The sequence below is a fragment of the Chroicocephalus ridibundus genome, chromosome 2, assembly GCF_963924245.1.
Source record: "Chroicocephalus ridibundus chromosome 2, bChrRid1.1, whole genome shotgun sequence".
Lineage (NCBI taxonomy): Eukaryota > Metazoa > Chordata > Aves > Charadriiformes > Laridae > Chroicocephalus > Chroicocephalus ridibundus.
Window position 1 is genome coordinate 115731559 of NC_086285.1, and position 15571 is coordinate 115747129.

Below are 15571 nucleotides of genomic sequence, written 5' to 3' on the forward strand. Positions count from 1 at the left end.
ATCTCTAAAGTCACAAACTTAGGTGTGACAGTAGGGTGCCCAAGAGAGAGCAACCTAGGTAGGTATGTGTTATATATAACCTTATTCCAAATTTGGGAGTGTCTTCATTTTCATTCCCTTTCGCTGTTCCCCCGGCCCAAACAGCATTCTGGAAACTCATTGTAAGTACTGCTGAAAAAAAAATGCTAAGGTCATAAAGTTCATCATCCTACAGACTGAGAAGGCTAAAATGCAACATCTAAACTTGTTTATGAGGTATATGCTTCAATACTGCCTAGATGACATTAATCAAATGATTCAATTTAATATATTATGTTACATGCACGTTATACAAACATAATCTCCTGGTTGTTTTCTTTCTGGGAGAAGAAAATGTTGATTGGCAGTTCTGAATTTGCAGTGGAATTCACAATAGGCTCTCCAACCGATGTGCTGTACTTTACCGAGTCAGAGAGACTCTGTGTCCTATGCTGCAGAAAAGGCACGAGCAGTCTAATTACACGGTGTATTATTACTCACTGGAGCAGATCAGAATTTTTTAAAAGTTGACTGTTAATTGTGTGCGTGCAAATGAGGAGAGTGGAAGAGAGGATTGATCACAGCTTAGTATTTCTATTTGTCGAGCCCAGATTTTTGCGTGCAATCCTGCCTATTGCCAGTTGCACTCCTCACAGGAGTAAAATTCGGACTCTGTGTCAAAATTTTGCTGACATATTACTGGTAGAATTCTTGCAGACCTTGTAGTGTATTTAGATATGACTCAGAGATAAATTATGTGTTAGGCTCTTTTAGCGACTACAGTTTTAGTGACGCTCCTAGTGAAGAATCAACTTGCTATTGGCCACAGAGATGAAGAAATCCAAACCCAAACATCCAAGGCACACACTACCCTGGCACTGACCAAAAGCACATGGATGAAAACAGTCATCAAAAGTAAATGTGAATAATTGTCACCACAAGTATATGCAAATTAAAGATTGTTGGATGCAGACAGAAAAAAAAACAAACCAAACATCCATTTTTATGACATCGTTGGTGGGATGCCTCTCTTCTTGTTTTTGCTGTATGGATACTGTTCATAAGGGAGTCCTCACAGATCAGCTGGAGTTTAATTACATTTTTCCCCAGTTACTCCCATTTATTGATTTGCCCGTGAACTTGGAATGAGTCTATGTTACTGGCCAAAACATTTCTCTTTATGACTCCCTGTCCACTGTTCAATATTAAATTATATCGTAAGTATCACTTGCCTGGTGTGATTGCTGACATGGAAGCAAAAGCCAGACATTCTCTTGAGAGTTTTACCCAAGGCACAGTACCTTTCATATTACATGCCAAAACAGATTAGGAAAATAATTTGAGACCTCATTTTCTTCTGAACACCTTTAATAAAATATGTGGAGAGATGCATTTTAGAATATGCATCCTTTTATTGATGTCTAGATTTTCATTAATGTGATGTAACGTAACAGAAAGGCCACACAGAATGGCTGCAAAATATCAAGACCTTTGGGATAAAGCAATGTGCTGCACGAGGAGCATGTGGAAGTTTGATTCTCAGCATAAATATATCTTCCATGTGTTTATAAAAGTCTGAGAATCAGGGAAAAGAATTTCCCTGGGAACATCCTATAGTGTGTGAGTAAATAAATAAGCAAATGCTGAGAATCTTTGCTGTTCAATAGGGAAATGAGAACCTCTCACAGTTTACCATAGAGCATAAAGTGGGAGCACAGCTACAAATAGTACTGCTAAAAAGCCTAATTTATGTCCTCTCGCTTCAAACAATAACACAGCGTTTCTTTGAACAGACTACTGTGATCTGAGGTGTAAGTACCGATATGGTCCAAATGTGTGTTTAAATTTGTGCTCATTACTAAAGAAAGGCCTTCCAGACTCAGAGCTGTGCATACATGATGTTGTGCGTTTACATCGCCTTCCACCTGTGTACCAGCCCTTCAGTTTCTGGACCTGGCACAAAACTGAGGATTCACAAGTGTCCTCTAACTCACTGAATGGTTTCTTGGAAGAACCATGTTCACCAACAAAAAAAAAAAATTCAACATCTCTCACTCCTTAAGGTGCTGTGGTCCTGATGATGCTTAATTAGGGTGTCCCTGTTGGTGTTAGAGTTAGGGCTGGCTGTTGGGGTCTCTCTGTTGGTAACCACACGTAACGTAGTTGCATTGCCTTAATTCTGTGTGTTGCTAAAACAAATTCCAAGAGCATGTTAGTCCGTTTCTCATATATATTTTACTTGCATGTTTTATAGTTGACATAGATATCACTGCCATTCTGTCAGTTATCGTAGCAGTTATTGACCTTACGAGATTACATTATGCATTATACTGTGCATATGGCAGTTTGCCTTGCTCTGAATCTTGAACTGCTACAACATCATCAGATTATTGAAAAAAAAAAAAAAAGAAAATTGGGAATGTTGGCTCTTCATACTGCTCCTATAAAATACATTTCAATAATAAAGGTTTGTGAGTCGCTAATGGCCATAAACTGTTTTTATTGTTAGTCATTTTGAGTTATTAATTATCCATTTTTTACTACCTTCTACGTTCTCCTGTATTGTCTACTTACTCTCCATATACCTGTGTATGTATTATTTTAGTGAAAGCATTTGTTACCTGATTATTTTTCACAGCTTCCTGTAAAAATGTAAGCAGCATAATTCTGCAGTCTTGTGAGATAAAATTGGAGGGGCAATGTGGCATATCCATAAATCTTTTTATAAGAGAGAAGTTTTCACATATATCTAAAGGAAATCATATGTTTCTTGAAGATGTGTTTTATGAATAAGTTTGGAACACATGAGTAGACAATATAGATAAATAAAATTTGTAAAAGTGTAGGGAATTTATGTATTCAGGTTTTCTTATTTTGCATGCATTTTCATTTTAATTACATAAGAATTTATTACGCATTTTTCTAGCCACTAAGTTATTCCAACGAATTGTTGTGTGTTAGGGACACCGTGTTAGCAGCATGGACAAATATATTCATATTCTTCTTACCCAGGGCATCCTCAAGAAAACAAAAGCAAATGGTTGTTGAAAGTAATAAGCATTCTTCAGCCTTATGATGCTGTATCTATTTAACATCTCATTTATTCCTATGCCATCAAGTGGTTTTGGTCTGATGTCCATAGAATTGCTATTTCCACTGTTTATTAATATGCACTATATTCATCAATTATCTTGCCTTATTTCATGAGTAATTAAATGTTCCTAGTTTGTCCAAAAAATAATAATACAATAAAAATCTTAATTGGCTTCCTCTCAGTTATTCATGGCATGATCAGATAGCCCTGTCTCCAGCTGTTAATGGCACTAAACATGAATTGATAGGTTCAGCCAACACAATTACGGAAAATGAAGCATATTTTTGGAAAAATACTGATGGAATCAGAGGCTGTAGGGTGTTGTGTTTTTTTTTTTCTAGACATAGACATATTAAAGCAGGACTGAGGTGTGAGAGTGATTTAAGAATTGTGTTGGGGTTTTTCTGTGCAGAATAATTGTCCACCAAATATTTAAGAAAAGCACCACTCTCAGCGCAGAGCATATTGTACTTACTCTTTCCTTCCTGGAAGGTGCACGGTGATACGCTCTTGGATTTTTTCTAATTCGTAACACTTTCAGTGCCATAGCAGCAGTAATATAGTTAAGGTGAAATGAAGCTATGTCCTAGTTAATACTCATGGGTTTTTATCACCATGATAAAATAAATGTTTTCAGTGTTGTTGCAGCAGGAAAGAGACTCTCATAATGCATACAACAGTCTAAGAGTTGGAAGTAAACATTTTTTGCTCTGAATTTCAGTTTCTCCCAGGTTTTGGAGCCTTTACCATCACTCCTTTTTGTTACACAAGTTGGTTGCTCCCTTTTGGTTTGGTTTTCCTATCACTCTCTGGTCTTAGCTACTTTTTTTCCTCCTCTTTTAAATCTGCTGCTCCTGCAAAGCTTTATCCTTCTTTTTCTGTAAGTCTGTGATCTTTTGCTTTCACATGCATATTTTCTCTGTTATTCTCTGTATCTGTTCATCTGATTCCTCTTGGGCAGATCCTCCTATCTATTTTCTGCCTTTTTCTCCAGTACTTCATCATGGAGGATTCATTGACAGCTCAGACCCAAAATGGGTGTAGAACTAAATGTTATCTTTTCTCCTAAACATTTCCACCATCCTACTTGCCATCCAAGCTCATATAGCAGTGCTTAGCCAATCTTCCTCCACAATTTATGGAAAGCCTGTCCCTTTTTCTCTATACAGACAAATGTCATTTTTCATAAGCTTTTTCACTTTTTAAGACTTCTTGCGCACTTCTCTTAGCGTCCATATTGCCAGTCCATCCAAAACCCAGCTGGTAACACTGCTGCTGTCATCGGTCAAACCATTACTTATATCTTTTAAGCTCATCTTTATCTTCAAGATGTTCCACACTACTCTGTCCAAACCTATAAATCAGATCAAGTGTTTCCTCATCCCAGCAGTTCTGCTCTATAAATATATTAAGACTACATATTCTTAATAACTCCATGACATCTCCTGTGCCTGTCATGACTTCACTGTTCTGTAAATTATCTGTTCTTTCGGTTCTTTGTCTACATATAATCTTTTTCCACAGAACACAAAAATGAAAAATTCATAGCCATTCAGATAATGAAAAAAAGAAAATAAATCACTGGTTCTGGCCATGTCCCACTTTACTATACTTCTCCATGACTTTCTTATATCTTTGGGGCAAGGTTTTACTATTTTTATCTTATATAGCACACTAGTCTATTGTTAGCCCTAAGATAATTTATCAATCGTCTTGAGGACTGTTGCATGATTGTAAATGGATTTAAATAATAATTAACTGGCTGAAGCCTTGTTATCACAAACCTTAAAGTGTGAAAGATATTCACAGATACCAGAGGTTGGAATATTTTTATTTGGTTGTTTTATCCTTTAGTGGTATTCTTGATAGGATATTCTCGGTCAAGTCACATTTTCCATTATTTTAGTTATCAGTATACTACTACATCCCTTTGGTTTTTCTCTGTTACACAGTCTAATAGATTACATTTTTTTAAAGAAGTTGGTATGGACGTAAGTGCTAAGGATTGTCACTACAGTATAACTGACAAGTCCAGCTCTCTGAATATATCATTTTTGTGCTTTTAAAAGTTCCTGTGGCCATTCTCCTCTTCGGGTAAGCCAGTGAGCTCATCCGTTTGGAATATTTCAAGTGCCTTTTGTGGTATTTTGAAAACTCTTTTTGTGGAATTCAGGGTCTCCTGAGAATGGAACATTTTCTGCATTGCAGGGATCCAGTGTGGGGGAGTGAAACTCAGGACATCCACACTCGCTTTGAAGCATATTGAAAAACACTCCTCTTTCGCTCACCGCAGATTCAGAAGAAAATATAAAATATGTTCTGATGAAATGTAGAGCATGCTTTTCCAGACTGACATTAACTTAGTGCTATTTTAGAAAACTTCTTTGTTGCCAATTTGCCAGTAGGTACAATGTCTACAACCTGTTAAAACATGAACTTTATCTGAGAGAACACTGAAGGAACATAGTGGAATACTGTTTGCTATGCATGACTGTCCATGCTCCAAGATAGATGTTGAGGGTGACATTTCCAAAAGTATTATGTGATTAGCCATGCCGGAAAAGAATAAAGTAGCTGAGTGACTCCCATTTCAGTTGTGCGTGGTATAAGAGGGCATCCTCTAAGGAGTCCTCTGGCCATCAGGAGCTGAGACAGTACCATGAGAATGTTTTGCCACATCTGAAACCCCATAATTTACACATTAGTAGCTCAGAGGTTACAGCAGCGGTTGCATCCAGACTTCTACTAGTGGTGAGAGCTGAAATGAGGACCTTTGGCCTCAAACAGAGTGGTTATTATATCACTTGTAATGAAGATTTCCATTTTCAACTTGTTGTAATCAATAGTCTATAACATTGTGAGTCACTTCAGGGCTAATAACTGCAATCTGTTATTATGTGTTGAAATCCCTTACACTGTTACAGCAGCATACAAGTTTTGGCTGTACCAGTTCCCCTAAGTGTAGAAGGAGTAGGTAGGGATATTTAAACACTGCTTAGTACTCTGAAAATTTATGGAAAATTAAACCAGGCCATGCATTATCAGAATAAGATATTTTTTTGTGAATAGGGGGTGAGTAAACAGTAAATGCAACAACCCCAAGTATATAGGTTATTAAACAGTTTGGCTTCATTTTGACAGAGTTAGTGTAATGTATTATTGTTTTAGTCTTAATTTTAAGAGATCTAACAGAAATAATGTTTTGGTACTGTCTTGAGATGCTTACAGTCTAGGCAGACAACATGGAGATCAAGTAAAACTGCATTTGACTCATGAACGGATGTGCACTGAAGACAGAGAAAAGTTTCCCATTAATTGCACCACACTCTGCATTTGGCCCAATGTAACCCAGAAAGCACTCCATTAAGGATATGATCTTTTTCATGCACTTATTGGGCACTGAAAACATGCAGATGAGCAATTAAGACCTCCTGGGAGGCCCCTGTCCACGAATGTTTTCAGGACTGAGGTTCTAGAGTATATGTGGTGATCCTTATCTTGCTGTGGACTCATGAACAGTAGTGAATTTTATATCAGAAAAATTTTCTTGCATCTGTTTTCCAGCTGGTGGAACAAGATAATTTTTCTTGTGTATTATTTAGGCATCCCCTATCACTATGTTGGACATGGAAAAGTTTAAGTGATAAAAAGATTCAGAGAATGTTTATTCCAGTTATTTTTACAATAAGAAACAGTGAATGGTAAATGTGCACGTGCTGTTTTTTCTCTTAGCTCGAGTATCTTATGGCTTCTGTTGTATTTCGTTTTTTTAGGCCTTTCTCTGACGTCCGCCCATTGCATAGCCATACGTATTAGATGACTTTGGGACTTGCTTTACATCAACGATGAAGGGATTATCTAGCAGCCGTAGTCATCATCATGGGGTTACCTGTGACTCTCCGTGTGACAGTCTGCCACACCACCCGGACAGGAAGCCATATTTGTTAAACCCGGTGGACCCCCATCCTGCAGACCACCCTTACTACACTCAAAGGAACTCTTTTCAGGCAGAGTGCATGGTGCCCTACAATGATCAGATTGCCAGCAGCACTTTTCCCCGGAGACATTACAATTCCCATCACGAACTCAAGGATGAGTGTGCTCTGGTTCCCCACGGAACTGCCAACAAGACCAACCGCATTCCTGCCAACCTTTTGGACCAGTTTGAGCGGCAGCTGCCTCTGAATCGGGATGGCTACCACACTCTGCAGTACAAGCGGACTGCCATGGAACACCGCAGTGACAGCCCAGGGAGGATCCGGCATCTCGTTCATTCTGTCCAAAAGCTCTTTACCAAGTCCCATTCACTGGAGGGGCCATCCAAGGGGAGCGTCAACGGGGGCAAACCGAGCCCAGAGGAGTCGCAGACGATGAGGTATGGGAAGCGCAGCAAGAGTAAAGAAAGGCGATCAGAAGGTAAGCCCAGATCCAATGCATCAGGATGGTGGAGTTCAGATGACAACTTGGACAATGATGTTTGCATTTATCATGGTCCCAGTGGGGTCATGACCATGGGAAGATGCCCTGATCGTTCTTCTTCCCAATACTTTATGGAAGCCTATAACACTATTAGCGAACATACTGTGAAGTCATCCAGAAGCAATAATGATGTCAAATGCTCTACCTGTGCAAACCTGCCTGTGAATTTGGACTCCCAGTTAATGAAGAAAAGCTCTTGGTCCTCTACATTAACCGTGAGCAGAGCCCGTGAAGTTTACCAGAAAGCATCAGTTAACATGGACCAGACAGTGGTGAAGGCAGAGACGTGTCAACAGGAACGGTCATGTCAGTACCTCCAGGTACAGTGTGGAGAACTGATTGCTGTTAACTGTGCTCTGCCTTGTCTCAGGTGTTTGTGGGGGATGGAGGTTTTCTCTGATATTTCAACTGTCCTGAGAGGTCACTGGTCACCAAATAAGGGGTAATGCTGCTGAAATTAAAAATAAATCTTTTTCTTTTCTTTTTTTTTTACCCCCAGCATTCAGTATTTCAAAGAAACAGTTCATACTGGAACAGGCTTAATTTTTTCATGTGGGAAAAATAAGACCTTTCTATGTACTTTTTGAATTTATAAGGCAGTCACAGTAGGGGTATAGGGAACTTGATGTTGTAGTGCTTGCACTTAGCATTACAATGTCAATTAACCGAATGTTACCAGGATACAAATTCTTTGATTTCTGTAATTTCAAGATTTGCCTTCATTTACTGCTTATTTTATTATGAAAGCTTTTGAGACCCTTTTGAGAAACTTTGGGGTACCTTAATACTTTCTCCAGCAGGAAAACAACCTACTTTTCTTTTTGCCATAGAATATAAATTCTCATAAAACAGTTATTGTAACATGTCCAGATTTGTTTATCTGGCTATTCCTCTTTTCATGGCTTTGAGTCAAAAATAAAAAATCAAAAGGTTGAAATTATTGCTTGTTCTGATTATACATTTTAGGAGTACATCACCTACTCCCTCACAAGCTGTTTGCAGTTAATACAGCGTCACTATTTTTCACCAGTATTGTATCTTTAAATGTCAAGAATCAGATGTCTGCTCTTGGAGCTATCATACTGCCGGTGAATGTTTGTGGCAGGAACGTGGATCAGAAAATATTAAAACTGTTTCGTTCTTAGGAGAGCTGTGGATAGCTTTTATGCACTTTAAACGAAGCACTTATGGCACACCTGAGTGTGTGTGTAAGATGGAACAACGTTGCACAGAGAAGAGAGAAGACCATGAGGAAAAAAGAGGTTTGCTGAGATGATTTGGTTTCATTTTAATGTAGTGGGACTCTTGTCTATTTGTATAGAAACTGTAGCGAGTTTTCTCATATGGGTGCTTTAATGAGACAAGTCAGCTTCCACATTCTGCTGTTTAAGTCAGTACGCAGTGAAAGCGTAGGACTGAGGCATCCGCGTTTAAAAATTGATCTTAAAAGGTTTTATTGAACGGCAGGCAAAATAATTTTGAATGCCAGCCTCTGAGATTCTAAGTTTTAAATGTAAAGAAATGGGTCTGTGTATTTTCTATTAATTGTTAGGCGAGTGGGGCGGGGGGAGAGGGGGCAACATGGATGCTCGGTGTGTGTTTACTGCTGTACGTATGGACAGGGGAGGGAGAGGGGGTTCAAAATAGCCTCAGGTTGCAACCTTTTGAGGAGGTTTTTTTGCATTTAGTCTTTTTTGTCTGAATTTTCTGAGTGAGAAGAAATCATAACTTTAGACTTGATTGTTGTGGTTACTTTGGACCCTGAGATTTCTTTTGTTGATGTTTTTGTTTACTCCTTCAGTCTTCCTCTCAGGTTTAGATAAAATAGCTGACAATTCTGTGTGTGACCAGATGGCTAGAAAAGAGCGAAAAACTGTGCCAGCATCAGCTTTAAATGAACACCTCCATAGGGACTTTTAGATAATGTTTAACTGACAGGAATAGACTCCTGAAGTGGAATTAGAGGACATTATCTGTGTCTGTATGAAAATATGTCCAACAATTGTCAAGGGCAGGAATTAGAATAACTACATTCTCACTTAGAATAACTAAATTCTCGCTGTGTTTCCCATCCTCGCTGGCAGTTTTATTTTGCTTTTAATTTCAATTTGTTTCATTTTTTGCTAATTGTATGCTTGTTTGTAAAAGCCAAGGCAATATAAGTGGTTTGAAATTGTTTTTTTAAAAAAAGAGGAAAATCTTAACCAGGCTTTGATTAACGTTGTAAATAATGTTCAAATAGGGTAGGGTAGATTTGAGGAAGCAGGTCAGGATTATTCTTCTCTGTTGGCAGCTTGAAAGGATGACAAATGGATATAGGTATTAAAAAGTCAGTCTACTTTGAATGCATCCCATTGCCTTTCTCTTCACTATATCACTTATCTTTTTACACTACAAGCCCTTTAGGGCTTGGTCTTTGTTCCCTTTTGTGTTTCCACGGTGCCCTGCACAATGGTATTGAGGCCTTTTGGCTGTCCTGCAATATAAATATATGTTAACAGCAGCAGAGTGTAACTCCGTTAGTGGGCTGCAGACGTATTCAGTATATCTGTTATTTTCCTGGTGACCTTCTCATCATTGTACCAAAAGGCTGGTGTCCTATGTTAGAACAATTAGAAATGCATTAAATGAGATGAAAGCTGCAAATTCATGACAATACTGGACAACTCTGATAATTTATTTTCATTATTATGATGCTTCTTAGTTGCTTTATTTAACTCCTTAAATGTTAAATAGATGCTTTTATCAACTCACTTGTAATTTGAGCTGTTGTTTATGGTGCAGGACGTAAATTCTCTGATCCTTGAAAGAGGCAACTATTTTCTTCATGCAAACTCTTCTGATAGTATCTGAATTCAATGAAGACGTGACTTTTTTCAACTCAGGGTACTCAGGATAATTTTCTTTATCCTGATAGATCTGAGTATATCAGAGATCACAGACGACATTGACTTCACATTTACTTGTAAGGGCTTTTATCACAAAAGTATCTGGATGAATTCTCAGTGTAAAGTGAAAATAACAAACAATTATCTCACTTGGTGTGATATTTTCCACATAACCGTTCTGTGGAAGGAGTTGGCAGTAGTTAGTGTTACAGATGGGCTTATTTCTCATAACTTGGAATTTGGATCGAGTGCAGAGTCCTGCTGCATTGCACAGTCTTTCTTTACCCCGGCAGGCTCCACTTCCAGCCCGGCTGCTGAGGCACAGTGTCTGTCCTTGGAGGTCTAGGGGAGGCTTGGCTCAACACTGCGCATCTTCAGAAAGAGACATTAGCTCCCAGACTAGTCTAAAGACTGTCCAGCAAACCTTTTCCTCTCACCTGCATCTCAGGAATGGAGTTGTATTTTTCTCTTCTCTCTATTCCTCCTTTCAAGAATCGGGAGATCGATAGTAGAAAGATAAGGTCCTTTTTTTTGAGCTCCTTCTTACTTCAGGAAAGTGCTTTTATTTGATCCGGGTTTACAGTTGGACTAATTTGAAGGAAGGTGAGAAGGAACTGTTTGTGTTTTCTCAAAATTCTTCTTCAAAATGATTTCCCTACCTTCAGAGAATAGTTTATAAAGCAGTGGACAGCCTCTACTTCTCTGTTAGCTTCTCCTCTGGAAAAATTAAAATTAAGCAAAACTGTCGAAGAAGAAATGTAAGCAGCAGTCTTTTTCTGTGAACAATAGGGTCTAAATACATGGGTAGATATTTTTGACACTCTTGTTTTCTATGAATTCATGATTGTTGAAGCTAATAGAGTATCAAATACACTGCAGAGTTTGTCTCTGATTATAGTTTTGCCATTCAGTGTTCCCTGTAATTGCTATTCCCATTGTCCTTGGTCCATTCATTAAAAGATGAACAAAAATACAAAGGATGACATTTTTTGTATTATTCCTCTTTTCTTATGTGGGTCAGTCATATGTTTTCTTTTGATTCCATTTGATGAGACTGAAGTCAGTTGTGTCAGAAATTTGGGGCTAAGGATGGAAATTTTACTTCTGAAAACTGAAGTGCAGTATCATCCAAATGCCCCATTTGTATCGCTTGTCCTTAGTGGGAGTCTGTAAGAAATACTATAAAAAAATATAAGCCAAGTTTCTGGGTGTAATAAGCATTTTCTGGTGGCAAAGGGCTCTGGTTCGTGCTGTACTCAGTTTCCTGTGTGAAGGTTGTCTGTAATGTGCATTATTCTATAATGTGTAGTGTTAAGAAACTCATAATTAAAGTCTCCAGTCTCAGGACAAGGCACTTCCACAGTTTCTTAGGAGATACCGCTCCCTCTTTCTGTTGCCTGTGTCCATGGATGGCCAAACGGAGGGCATCACCCTAGGTCAGGGAGCTAATAAGGACCAGTATCTGTCATATGATTTCTAAACGTGGTAGGTTAAATTACAAAGCGTTTATTCTTATGACACAGCAATTTATGCTAGATCTGTTATACTGGGCTTATCTATGCAAATCTATCTGCATTTTCAGTTAATCTCTACTTTTTCCTCATTCGTGGTGTTTGTTTCTGTCGCAACTACCATATTCAAATTAATCTTTCAGTATGTCCTTGTATATATATATATATATGTTGTATTTCAGTATCCGTTAATATTGATGTTCCATTTCTCATATGTCTGAAGACCTGCCTTTTTGTTCTCTTATTCCATTATAAATTGAAAATTAATGAAGCCTATATTATTTCCCCTTCAATTTTCCAGTCAGAACTACGAAGTATATGAGGTATAAATTTCAATTGTTTTTACTGAGTTCATATGAAACATACTTCTTGGTAAAGCTAGTGAAACAATTTGAACAATTGTGAAATAAAATGTCAGATGTTATAATGTATTCTAGGCCAGCTTCCAGGTTATGGAATTATCGTGAAAATGTTTAGAAATTCTTAAATGTTGAAGAATTTTAAAATAAACTAGTATCTAAGAACATTAAAACTGAAAAAATATCATTCACAGAAAGCTAATTTATTTCAGTTTTAAAATTGTGAGATGGGTAATACGAATAGTGAATAAAGTTAGGGAATTTGTGGGAACTTGGAAAATATAAGTAACCCACAAAATAGGTTAATTACAAAAAATAAATTAATAACAAATAATTTCATTGAACATACATATTGGTTATTTAGCCTACCTGTAAACCTACCCAAGATGTCTTTGCTATATTAAGACAAATACGTAGGAGAGTATTTCAGTATAGCTGTCCTCTTCATCTTTCCCGTCCTTTAATTTACCTTAAAAAAAAAGAAATTGTCGGCTGAGTTGGTGAGATTGATCTTGCCACATATTTCACCTTAACAACTGCTATGTTCTCATTTATTTAATTAAAACCTGGACTGACCTTTGGTGTGTGAGTAATGGAGTAATGGGGGCCACCTAAGTACCAAGAGTGCTGTTCTACAGCAATGTCAGTGCTTCACTTTTAGCTGCAATTTTATCTGCCCATGTTCCTTCGGTAATAATTTTCTGTCCTTCAGTTTTATCACCATTCTGTTACTTCTTAGTATTGAATATACTAGCGCTTATCTTATTTTTTCTAGATTAATTTGAATTACTGTTGGTTCATTCTGTTAACATCCTTATACTCTAATAGCGCACCGCTTAATGAACGTAATTCTGGCAGCTGGATCCCGATTTTGTGTTGCTAGCATACCATATATAGGATTTAGCAGCGTACTTGTGTGACACTACGTTGCATGTACTGTTACGTCAGAAATGTTTATGAAAATTATGGCTGCACATAATAGCTGGCTTTTGGTATCTGTGTCAGTTCCTTCAAGGTTAAGATTTGACTCAGTCCTGGATCTGACTCCTTTCTGTAGACTTAAATATCTGGAGTGTCTTAATCTTATTGTTTTCAGTAATTTCACTGGAAAAAAAAAAAAAACCACAAAAATCTTCAAGACAAACCAAGTCCAGCAAAGAGGATCATTTCAATCTGCATCTGAGTTTGAAATTCTTAACTCTTATTGTGGAGACGTGCAAAGTAGGTGGGGAAAAAACCACTGAGAGGTGATATGTTTTCCTCAGTCAGTGCAAAGTAATAAGGAATATTTCCCCTACATCCAGTTATGGGGGTTTTTTTTGTTTCCAGAATGGAATTGATAGTACAGATCTTGAGGGGAGAAATACTACAGTGACAGAAGAGTGTTTTGAGCTGGGGGCAGCTCGCCACAGTTCCTCTTTTGCCTTACAAATGCTCCTGCGCTGTGCTTGTTGCACATCTGAGCTGCTGTCACTAGTGAATTAAGCACCAAGAACCTGAATCTGTTGTATATTGTTTATCCTTTCATCCTCCTACCCCGAGCCTGTGCAATGGACTGTCTTGTTTGGACTTCTGAGAGATGTGTATTTCTCTCACCAGAGGCTGAGCAATGTGCCATGCAGTTGGATAAGGCACTGTGACAGTTCTGATGGTCCAGGGCTTCCACAGACAGTCTTTGACTTGTCTCAAAGACTCTTTTGTGCAAATAAGTTTGTGTCTAATTTTGCTTTACTGACATAACCCCAGCCTGTTAATCAGTTTGTTAGGAAATCTTTGAGATTTCCTGGTCTCTAGCAATTCTGTTCCCAGCAGATGAGAGTCAAGACCATGACCTTGATTTGATATCCAGTGGGACTCTGCTGTAGAGCAGAGGTGACAGTTTGGAGTCGCTGAGAAGACACACTATGATGTTCTGAAACCAGGAAAATTTCCTTGGAACCAAACGAAAGCTTCTTACACAGGTGTATTTCATTGCTGTAATCCAAAAGAAAGCATTGTGGAAGTTTCAGCAAAGTCTGTCCACTGTCCACTAAAATGCGACAGAAGCTAATAGGCAGCTGGAGATGGTAGCTTAACTGCATTACTTACAGCTGCTGCCTGCGAAAGCACAACATTAGCAAAGCACCAGAGATTATCCAGTTACAGTCAGCCAACAGAAACAGCATAAGGGCTGTTTCTCAAAATGCTCTCCCCGCCACATCTGTTTTCTTCCAAGGATACAGATTCAGCTACACGTTCTCCATTCACAAGCCAGTTTCCTGCTGGCTGCTTGATAGTGGGCTTGTGGTCATGTGTAGTGAAAGAAACGTAAAATGACATCTCATTCAAGAGCACTGGCATTTGATGCCAGCTAGTCACTGTATGCAGGTGCTGAAGTGATTAGGGAAAGAACTGATTCACCCCAAAAGAAGGTATCTAGAAGTGAAAGAACATTTCTCCATGAAGAACATCTCCATTGCTTTCCAGGACTGGTATTCATGTTAACAGTCATTGTGTTGTCCTTACTTGGGCAAGGAGCTGTATCTCATTTTAGCCAACTGCACTGCAAGCTTCAAGGGTATTGAGAAAGATGAGAATGAATGTCTGCCCTCTGCCACAGAGAGAATATCATCCATGAGTATCACTGAAGCAGTTTTAGTTTGAGGTCCTGGACAAGAGTCTTGCTATATGACCTTCAGTTATGTTTCCTTCAGCTAATAGATGTGGTAGTTGCCGTTTGGCTTCCTTTCTGCAGAATGTGTTTGGGGGTGACAAACTTGCAAGGCCCTTGGCTGGAATCATTGTATCCACGTGGCCCTCTTCATGGTTAGTTGGATTTTTATGCGTAAAGCAGGAGGAGAAGACTTATCTGGAATCAAGACATGGTGGTTTTGTGTAGGAGACACACTTCATAAAACAGGACGTGAATCAGATTGACAAGCTAGTGGTCAAGGCACCTTTTGATGAATGAAAATTATAAACTGGAGCAGTGCTTGAAGAATTTTTTTTATTGATTTAGTCTATGAGGATTCATATTCTTTTAGAAGACTTTCCAAACTACTGTTATGTGAAGGAAAGATTGCGATTCTTCACACTGCTTATTCAGGTTCGATGCAAGGTGAGGGCACTTAGGATCGAGGAAGTAGTGTTCTATCTCGGACAGGGTCTTCGTCTTGGCTGTTAATGCTCTTCATGTAAAAAAATATGGAGATAAGTCAGCTAAATTAAAAGAATTTATAGTAG

The 15571-nt window shown here is 38.4% G+C and overlaps 1 protein-coding gene across 5 annotated transcripts in view; it reads left to right on the forward strand.

Moving 5' to 3' along the window:
* The window catches only part of DLGAP1 (DLG associated protein 1), a 423778-nt gene that overhangs the window by 269938 nt on the left and 138269 nt on the right, over positions 1-15571 (forward strand). For 3 of the 5 annotated variants that reach the window (XM_063326618.1, XM_063326617.1, XM_063326619.1), the window contains one exon: positions 6886-7911. In XM_063326618.1, the coding sequence (XP_063182688.1) occupies positions 6958-7911 (954 nt within the window). In that variant the 5' untranslated portion in view covers positions 6886-6957. Of the gene's footprint in view, positions 1-6885; positions 7912-8620; positions 8854-15571 lie in introns of those variants that run through there. The other 2 variants (XM_063326621.1, XM_063326620.1) reach the window with 2 other exon arrangements.